This window comes from Pristis pectinata, chromosome 2 (assembly GCF_009764475.1).
Source record: "Pristis pectinata isolate sPriPec2 chromosome 2, sPriPec2.1.pri, whole genome shotgun sequence".
Taxonomy (NCBI): Eukaryota; Metazoa; Chordata; class Chondrichthyes; order Rhinopristiformes; family Pristidae; genus Pristis; species Pristis pectinata.
Genome location: NC_067406.1, coordinates 115,404,909 through 115,415,405, shown reverse-complemented (window position 1 = coordinate 115,415,405; position 10,497 = coordinate 115,404,909). Strand labels below are relative to the sequence as shown.

The 10,497-nt window shown below is 40.2% G+C and overlaps 1 protein-coding gene across 2 annotated transcripts in view; it reads right to left on the bottom strand.

Annotated features, from left to right (window-relative positions):
* Nucleotides 1-8,472: 8,472 nt before the first annotated feature.
* The window catches only part of gtf2e2 (general transcription factor IIE, polypeptide 2, beta), a 32,163-nt gene continuing 30,138 nt past the window's right edge, over nt 8,473-10,497 (bottom strand). For both annotated transcript variants that reach the window (XM_052042291.1, XM_052042300.1), the window contains exon 8: nt 8,473-9,357. In XM_052042291.1, the coding sequence (XP_051898251.1) occupies nt 9,238-9,357 (120 nt within the window). In that variant the 3' untranslated portion in view covers nt 8,473-9,237. The remainder of the gene's footprint in view (nt 9,358-10,497) is intronic.

Genomic DNA, 10,497 nt, shown 5'->3' with positions numbered 1-10,497 from the left:
AGAACACTTATGGCTTGATTGATGGCTTATCATTTCAGGACGCCAGATAACTTTGGGTGTTTTGTGGTTTATTTTATCATTCTGTCACTGTCCAGACACAAAGATTCTGTTGTTGTTGTGCTGTTAATGGCCTCAGAAATGTGTAATTACCTTTGGGACTGGAAGATGAGGAAGGAAGGTGACGAAGAATGCATTGGGGGCAGGGGCTGCTGTGAGAAAGGGGGCACCGCACCATGACTCACGTGCAAGGAGCACTCCCCCCACGTGAACTTAACTGATGAGTAACTGGTCAGACACCTTCAGCTCACTAAGGAAGTTATCAATGAGCTAATCCAGCTGCTATAGCTACAGGTTGAGCCTCCTACTACACCAAGGCCCGCACCATCTGCGGTTGTCAAAGTTAGAGCTTCCATGAGCTCCTTTTATTCTAAAGAAGGGATCCTTGAGTTGAGAAAGTTTCTGAAGATTATAATGGAAGCACTCATTACTTCTTCATCAACTTACTCTAAAACTGTAGACTGGAAACGTCAGCTATCTTTAGTGAGATGATGCCAGTGTCACTTCTTGCAGCTCCCTACCCAGGACAATATCTCATGAAAATCAAAAAAACTGCTGCTGCTAGAAACCTGCAACAGAAACAGAAAATGCTGGAAACACTCAGCGGGTCAAGTAGCATGTGTGGAGAGAGAATCAGAGCTACATTTCAGGTTGAAGACCATTCCTCAGTAATGCCTACATCTCTTCTTCCATTGACTAAGACAAGCAGGACAAGACTGTAGCTTTTTATACAAATGGCAAATTCCCAGTGGAATGAAGTCTGCATATTGCATGCATATCATTTGAAAGGAATTCAACTCCCTCAGTTGGCAGATTGTTTTTGATCTCAGGCAATTCTATCATGATGTACTGAGCTTGCTAGCCCAACAGCACTGATGACCAGTTATGTAGCAGTCGTCCATGCTGCCTTTATTCCAAACTGCCAGGTAACAAAGATTATCTGTAGTTTGGTGGGTCATGGCTCCTGTCAAGAACTGCAGAGCTTATCTATAATGAGACATGCTACACAAGGAATGCAAGTGAGCAGTCAGTGGGCTCTAGCTGCAGTTCATGCCTGGATCACTCCAGTTGAACTTACTGCATGTCCCTCAGAATTAGCGTCACTTGCTGCATGAACCACAATTTTACCATAATAAATCTTTACCACCATCAGGGCAGCAGCATGTGCAGGAGTGGGAAGAAGAGGAGTTGGCTAGCAGACCCTATCATCCCAAGTTCTCAGAGACCATCTCAACAAAAGTGCTCTATCTAAGGATCCCTTCCATCCCCAATGCTTCATTGGCCCACATTCCTTATCATTGTCCTCTTTCTCACCATCGAAAGGAAAAACAAATTGATCAGATACAGTCGACAATATTGACAAAAGGAGGTCATTGTTTACTCTTGATTTTTTCCTATCTCTAGTACTGAACAAGAAAATGACAGATTTGCTGAGGAATGTCTTCTCACATTAGAGGAAAGAAATAATATACTTGACTTTCGAGGGAAATTAATGAAAAGTCAAGGACTAGAATTCCACTAAGTTAACACAAACAAGAAAACTGTATTAGAAATGAATATTGCACTCAAGTACAAATCTCAGGACTTGATGTTTTGTACCCTGGGATTTTAGAGAAAGTAGAAATATTAGATGTTTCCTGAATAATCTTCCAAAGCTTTCATGATTTAAATTTTTTTTCCCTGAAATAAAAATTGCAAATATAACATTTAAGAGAAAGAGGGAAAAACAGGATATTATGGACATTAGTCCAAAGTCTGTTTTGGGGAAATTATTGATTTATATATACTTATGGATAGAATGATTAGTGGTTGAAGAAGTCAATTGGAGAGAACCAACACAGATCTGTAAAGGTTAGGCTATGGCTAGCAAACTCAATTGCATTTTATATGGATGTAACTAAGGCAGTAGTCAGGGGATTATTATTTCATTGAATCTCTTTAATATGATCACAATCACTGTCATGATTCTGTGTGAGAGACTTAGAAAGTGCATGGGACCAAAGGCAAATTAATTACCTGATTAGAAGATTGGTTAAATGGTAAAGGTATGTAGCATGGTGAGTAATTGGTAATTTATTTATTATTGTCACATGTACAGAGGTTTGCATGCCATCCATACAGATCATTTCACAACATCAGTACATCAAGGTAGTACAAGGGAAAATCAATAACAGAATGCAGAATATAGTGTTACAGTTACAGAGAAAGCGCAGTGGAGGTAGACAGTAAAGTGCAAGGGCCATGATACAGTAGATTGTGAGGTCAAGAGTCCATGTACTTCAAATGTAAGAAAGTAACAAATGATGTTCCATATGCATCTGAACTAAGGACTCAACTAATCATTGTTGAGTGATAACAGAGGGAACCATGTAAATGGGTCTGCCAATAACACAAAGAATGTGTTAGTATTGAGTGAGTAGTATTGAAGGAAATATAAGAATATGAAAAGACACGAATAGATTAAACACATGGCCAAGTCTGTGGCAAATGTATTTCAATGCAGGTGTGAGGTCATCCATTGCGGATCTAAAGAGATAGATCTGAGTGTTATTTAAAAGGTGAAAAGTAGGAACTGTGGAGGCCTGAACATATTTAGGATTCTAGGCACATAGCTCAGTAAAATGTAGCAGTAAGTACAAAAAAAAGGCTGCCAGGCTTTATAACTGGAGGGCTAGAGTACAGGCAACACAGTGGTGGAGCCAGTAGAGCTGCTGCCTCACAGTTCCAGTGACTTGGGCTCAATCCTGACCCCTGTTGCTGTCTGTTTGGAGTTTGCACCTCCTCTCTGTGCTCCCAGTGCTTTGGTTTTTGCCCACATCCCAAAGACATGCAGACTGGGAGGTTAATAGGCTGCTGTAAACTGTCCTTCTGTGTAGGTGGAGTGATAGAGAGAGGTTGATGGGAATGTAGGGAGAATATAATGGGATTACTGTTGGAATAGTGCAGATTGGTGCTTGATGGTTGGCATAATCTCATTGGGTCAAAATACTGTTTCCATGCTGTATCACTCTGTGCAAGAAGTTCAATGACATTACACTAATGGTCCAGGTCAGTGAATGCATTTTCATGGACCACATCTAAAATGTACCATACCTAAAATTGTTCACTCTTTCTTACAGGACAAGGTGGTGGATAATCCCAGGGAGCAGCAACTAACCAGCAGGAAGAGGTGTTGCTGCATCTCCTTATCCCCTCAGAGGAGTCAGTGTTCACAGTTACTGGAAGGGTCATTACTGACTCCACAGAAAGCTGCAAGGTGGAGATCACACAAGATGAAAGTGTACTTCTGACGCTTCTCTCTCACCCCACAACATCCTCTGAAGATGGCATAAATATTCACTTCTTACTTTCCCCCCTCTCTTTCCAGACCCCTACTCTCATGACTTTTACATAATCAAGAACTGCCTCCCGGTAAGACAGTGGTGGAGGAGTGAGGAGAAACTGAGGACGGAGGCACACTATCACTTGATTTACCACTACAAGCCATCAGCTCGGAAACTGACACTGCATTCAATTTAGAGCTCAGCTCAAGGGTGGGATCAGTACACCAGCCAGGTCAGGAGAAAAAGATTATCTAAGTGCCAGCTTTCCAGAGGACAAGGTTATACACAGGTTCAGTTTCAGAAGCCTCAAACATGGACTGAAGAATTGAATTCCAGAGGCAACGTGAGAGCGATTTTTCTTGATGTCATGGTACCCTCAGGCCACATGTGGCATCAAGGAGCCCAAATAAAATTGAAACCAATGGAACTCTCTCCACTGACAGAAGTCATACCTTGCAAGACAAAGGTGATGATGGAGACCAACCTTCTCATTCTCAATACAAACTGCTGCACCTATTGGTTCATAGAAGAATCATTTTTACATCTGTACTTGATAACATTGACTGAGCAAATTGGAGACAGCTTCAACAGCAGACTAAGTTTACATAAGGAAATGTCATCAACAGTATTAACTGACAGATACTTTGTAAGTAGGTGATGAAATAATCTGCAGTGACGTGACCCTACAAGCCTTACTTATCCTGCTTGAATCTTCTTTCAGTCTGGAATCATTACTTAGTTTAAAGGATCATATGGACACACGTTTATACTGCTGCGGTTGCTATTTAAAAATTGGTGATACTAGGTTGAAGTAAGCAGTTAGCGTATCGGTTTACAGCGCCAGCGACCCCTGTTCAATTCCGGCCGCTGTCTGTAATGAGTTTGTACGTTCTCCCTGTGTCTGCATGGGTTTCCTCCGGGTGCTCCGGTTTCCTCCCACATTCCAAAGACGTGCGGGTCAGGAAGTTGTGGGCATGCTATGTTGGCGCCGGAAATGTGGCGACGCTTGCGGGCTGCCCCCAGAACACTATGCAAAAGATGCATTTCACTGTGTGTTTCGATGTACATGTGACTAATAAAGATATCTCATCTTAGAATGTTTGTTCTCATAGATATTCCTTCCCTTAATCCTGAGAAGCAAGTGAACTATTATAAGTACAATCAGTTTATTTATAGTTAGATATTGATTGGGCACCAGTTTTTGTAGGATCTTGGGGGATTAGGCCACCATATTCTTTCTGAGGAGTGGTGTTCTGAACTGCTCACAATTGTATTGTCTAACTTATGGAATTTTATAACTGCATTTTAACTTCAGTCTTTTTCATCTAATGTGAATACACATGTATTCATTCACTATTTCTGCCCTTGTTTTAATTTACACTATCACTGCTATACATTTTTAAGGTGCCTGATATATCCACACCTTTTTCCTAATATACTTGAAATATATCCCTTGCAAGTTTCTCTTCCTACTTGTTATTTGTAGAATTTAACATTGTTTTGTCACTTTTGCTATTCTTTGCATCTCTCCCTGTCACCAGGATCTGCATGTTTTTGCCTTATATACGCTTTTATTGTTTTGCTACCTCTTTAGTCATCAATGGCACTTTTTTCTCAATTTAAAATCTTGCGACTTAGTTGTAAAAACTGATCCTGTATCAACCCAAATTCTTTTCTGAAACCATTCCGATACTCTACAACCATCTTTTCTTTGAGTGAATTTTCCAGTTTATTATGGACAGTCTGTCTCATCACCTGAAAGTCAGCATTACCCAATCTAAAACCTTAGTAGCTAAAACTCATTTCTGCCTTTGAAACAATACAGTGAACTCAGTCGTGTACAAAGAACAAGACAAATGTTTGAATGGCTGTTAATTAAATATAGGCCTCCCTCTCATTCCCCAATATCCTTTCAAACCAGTTTGAGATGTTTCTTCATTCTGGTACCAGGTAGGCAACATACAATGATGGAGTTTAACCAGGATAAATGTGAGGTGTTGCACCTTGGTAGGACTAATGTCAAGAGACAGTACACTCTTAAGGACAAAACCCTTAACAGTGTTGAAGAGCAGACAGACTTTGGGGTGCAAGTCCATCACTCATTGAAAGTGGCTACACAGGTAGACAGGGTGGTTAAGAAGGCTTATGGAATTCTTGCATTTATTAATCGGGGAATTGATTATAGGAGTCAAGAAGTTATGATACATCTCTATAGAACTCTGGTTAGGCCGCATTTAGAGTATTCCGTGAAATTCTGGTCACCTCACTATAGGAAGGAGGCCGAGGCTTTAGAGAGGGTGCAGAGGAGGTGTACGAGGATGCTGCCTGGATTAGAGGGCATGTGCTATCAGGAGAGGCTGGATAAACGGGTTCTTTTCTCTGGAGCAGCGGAGGCTGAGGGGTGATCTGTTGGAAGTGTATAAAATTATGAGGGGCATAGATAGGGTGGACAAGCAATATCATTTTCCCATTATTGAGAGATGCAATACCAGAGGGCATGCATTTAAGGTGAGAGGGGGTAGGTTCAGAATAGACGTGAGGGGTACGTTTTTAACTGAGAGAGTGGTGGATGCCTGGAATGCGTTGCCTGATAGGGTAGTGGAGGTAAATTCATTGGAGGCTTTTAAGAGGGATTTGGATGAGCACATGAATGAGAGGAAAATAGAGGGATATGGGCATTCTGTAGGTAGGAGGGAATAGCTATGTCAGCACAACATTGTGGGCCAAAGGGCCTGTTCTGTGTTGTACTGTTCGGTGTTCTAATGTAGGATTTAACCTTCTTCAGCAACACTGTTATCTTTCCCCAAGAGTCCTCCACAATTATCATGTTATGCTATCCATTCACTCTCCCCCATGAGTTAGTCTTCTGCTTCAAGATATCTTTGTCAGTGATCTGGCAACCCTCCTGGTTGATTTTATCCACTTAACTCACAGGTAACAGAGATATTGTAATCATTGAATTAAATTAGTTTCAGTAAAACCTCATTGTACCAGATAGGAAACTCTTCCCATTGGAACTTCTTGCAGTCCTGAATCCATGTCCTTGTGGCTTCCCCTAGCACTGATCTCCAATGTAAATTTCATTGCTACATGCCTATAGGCCCTGGGTCCTTGGTAGGAAAAGGTCTCCCACCAGAAGGGCTTCAGTGATTCAAGGCGGTCACTCCTTGACAACTAGGGCTGGCCAATAATTGCTGGCTTTGCCAGTAATGCCCACAGCCTGTAAATAACCAGAGAAACAGAACATGCAGACTTGGGTAAGAAGATCTGAGAGGATGTATTAAAGGCTTGGGTTTATGAGAAATATCGACAATGATCTTTCATGGAGTAAATGAAGACTAACTGGTCCTATGACAGAAGTGATGGTTATGGGAGGATTCAGAGACTAAGATAACTGGCAAAAGAATCGAAGACAACATGAAGAAATTAAAATAGAAACACTTTACAAAGCAGAATGTGTCTTGAGTGCACTGCCTACAAAGATAATGGAAACAAATGGAATTATTATTTTCACCCTTTATTTTGTTATCAGAATCAAAGTCAGGTTTATTATCACTGACGTACATTGTGAAATTTGTTTTTTGGTGGCAGCAGTACAGTACAAAGACATAAAATTACTATAAATTACAAAAATAAATAAATAGTGCAAAAAAAAGGAATAATGAGGTAGTGTTCATGGACCATTCAGAAATCTGATGGCAGAGGGCAAGGAGCTATTCTTAAATCGCTGAGTGTGGGTCTTCAGGCTCCTGTACCTCCTCCCCGATGGTAGTAACAAGAAGGCGGCATATCCCAGATGGTGAGGGTCCTCAGTGATGGATGCCGCCTTCTTGAGGCACCGCCTCTTGAAGATGTCTTCGATGGCAGGGAGGGTTGTGCCCGTGATGGAGCTGGATGAGTCTGCAACCCTCTGCAGCTTCTTGCGATCCTGTGCATTGGAGCCTCCGTACCAGGCAGTGATGCAACCAGTCAGAATGCTCTCCACCATACATCTATAGAAATTTGCAAGTCTTTGGTGACATACCAAATCTCCTCAAATATCCACCCTCATAATTTAACCTGCTAAACCCCAGTATTTTGCCAGCAAATTTAAACCGCTCCCACTCCAAGATTGATGCTTGTTGAGGGGTGGTGCTCAGAACTGACCACCGAATTCTAGAGACAGTAAAAGCTCTATACAATTGTAGCATTACTTTTTTCCACTTGTATTCCTGACCCCAAGATAAAGGTAACACTCCATTAGTCTTATAAATTATTATTGGGGTCTGCCAATTAGCATCTGGTTTCTCATCGTTTAGAAAATAGTCTGATCTAACTTTCTTAGCTTCAAAGTAGATAACTTCACACATCCCAAATTGAAATCCTGCTTTCAGTTTTTCCTTCCCAACCATTTAATCTAGTACTGTCCCTTGGCAACTTCGCACACTCACTTGTACTGTTTATTGTGGCAGCAAACTTGGCATTGTCAATAGAGCTAGATATAGGCAGTCCCCAGGTTATGACAGGCTTCTATTCCTGAGAACTGTTCATTACCTGAACTGTTCCCAAGTTGGAAATGGACAAAAACTGTGTGTGGGAGAAGAGTGGTTGCCAGCCAGCCTCACCGACTCAGTGAGTCTGCTCACACTCGCTCTAAGTTACTAGCAACTCCTACGTATACTCACAACTGTCCCATGGGTTAATCTGCTGATGTTTCAATGAGGCACAACGTCTGGTGATCAGACCATCCTTCCAAGCATTCCATGCCTTATGCGCAGTGCAATAGGATTCATTATTACAGCTGGTAAAAATATTGTTTTCTGTTGATATTGATATTTGATGACAGAATTCATTTGTATTGAAGCAAGAAATTATTGCACTGCTATCAGATTTATGCAAATTTCTTCTTAATCAAGAGATAATAGGCCATTTCTTCCAATGAAATCTGCTCAAATTTGCAATTGGGCATTTGCTGAAGGACACCTTCTGCCTTGCCATTGGTGGCCCTGCGACACTTGCACTTCACCATTGGATAACTCAGGCTGGTGCACGCTCCCCAGGCAGACTTGGAACAAGTACAACAGACCCATCAAAATAAATAGGAAAATTTGGCTGCCAGAAAAAAGCAGAGCTTTTTATTTGATTTAATGTTGTTAATTTAAATGTCTTTATGTGTACATTCATTAGTAGTTTATGGAAAGTGGCAAATTAGAACTGCTTGTCATTTCTATGAAATTCCAAGGTACTAGGCTAAAAACCTGTACTTTAAAAAAATGCTTAATTGGGAATGGTATAGGACTGTACAATCATCAATCCAAAGGCATATGTTTAATATTGTTGCATTGAATTAATCTATACCGAAACTCAGAAGACTGCCAAATTTCTGCAACGTGATGAAGGTAGAGTGGGAGCAGCTCAAGAGAGTTTCTTGGTCATTCTGTGCAAAATGATTTATGGCTCCAAGATGTTGTTAAAATCAGGGCATCCACTATGAATCAGTTCTTAAGACTTATTATTTTTGATATTTATAAATGCTTGTTTTTATTGTACAATACCCCCCCAAAACACTTCAGAATTCCAGAAGAAAAAGATACGAACCCACGATGTAGACATCACATTTTACTGAGCAAGAATCAAACCAAAAACAGAAACAAAGTGTATTGTCCAAATCCTATAAGTTAACTCCAGAATTGATAATGCTGGTTTCAAAAAACTGTCTAATAAGACACACAAAGAGCAGTAGATTTAAGTAACAGAACTAAAGGATCTCAATGGAAAGGCTATGATCAGTCTTCCTGCACTGTGCTCCAATCACAGCACTTTTGCTGCATTATTCAGTTCCTTTTCAAGTATCATGCTACTTCCTCGTTCAGTATGGCTATTCTTTGCTAGATACTCCTTCAGAGTAGTCTTCCAGAAGCCCTGCCATATGATTATTATGTGCCTTGAATTTCCTTTTTCTCTGAGAAGCAGACTTTTTCCTCTTCTGAACAGATACCTGAAATAGATATACATATTTTTAAGGTACAGTGGTCTTCATTTTAATGGGTAACAAATGACTGACTATTTAATATGTTGACTGCTAATAAAGCAAAAACATACAAGGGGTGGGTATAGAAGATTAGAGGACAAAGGTAGAGGGAAAGCAGGACAGAGCCATGAGAGAAGCAAGGGAAATGAAAGCAGCAAAAAGACAAATGAGGAAGGTGAGGGCAAGGCCATGAGTACTGAAAGCATGGCAGTGTGTATTGAGGGTAAAAGATACACACAGTGTTGAGATATGCTCACACAGATCAACAGAGAGACATACACAATCTGCCGTTCCATGATAAAAGGTCTCATTATTTGTATTTGCTAACACTGGTGACTATGCTACTTCCAGTGTTTTCAATATTATTCCAATAACATGATCCTAATACAGCACACAGTACATAAACTAATCTCTGGTTCTCTTTCCACAGATGCTGTCTGACCTCTGTTTTTATATCTGTCTGGGATGTTAGCTCTCATTCCAAACGTGTGAGTGACAAACTAAATTCCACAATGTGTGCAATCAATGGAACCCTGAAATCTGTACCAATTTAATTTAAGATTTTCTCTTCATTTGTACCAATCTTAAACACAATGCTGGGGTTCAAGTCCTTTAAGAATCCTGTAAACTTATTTCAAATACTATCTGTACAGTAAAGCAACCTCAGGCTCGAGTCACTGCTCATTGCCTAGATGCATTAATTTAGATAACAATGTTATCTTGTTCACTACCTACAATGTTATACTCAATGTGCACTCAAAGTTTATCCACACCAGTGCCTTGTACAACTTAAAATATAATTTAAAATCCAATTTTATTGTTAACCTGCAACTATTTATGAAAAGATATGTCAGACTCTCCAAGAAAAAGTCCTTTCAAACTTCTGAGCTTACTTACAAAATCAGCAACATAAGCAACTAAACCACAGGAAGTCCTTATTCAAAACTTGAGCAGTCAAGAGATATCAATTTGTTATCAATTTTAATCCAGAACTGATACCCTTAAAGTTTCACCTCAAATGTTTCTTGGGTTTTGAATTTCCAATATGAAAGCAAATGTTGTTTGGTTTATTTAAATTAGTTTAGGGTATCTTTCCTTTCTCTGATT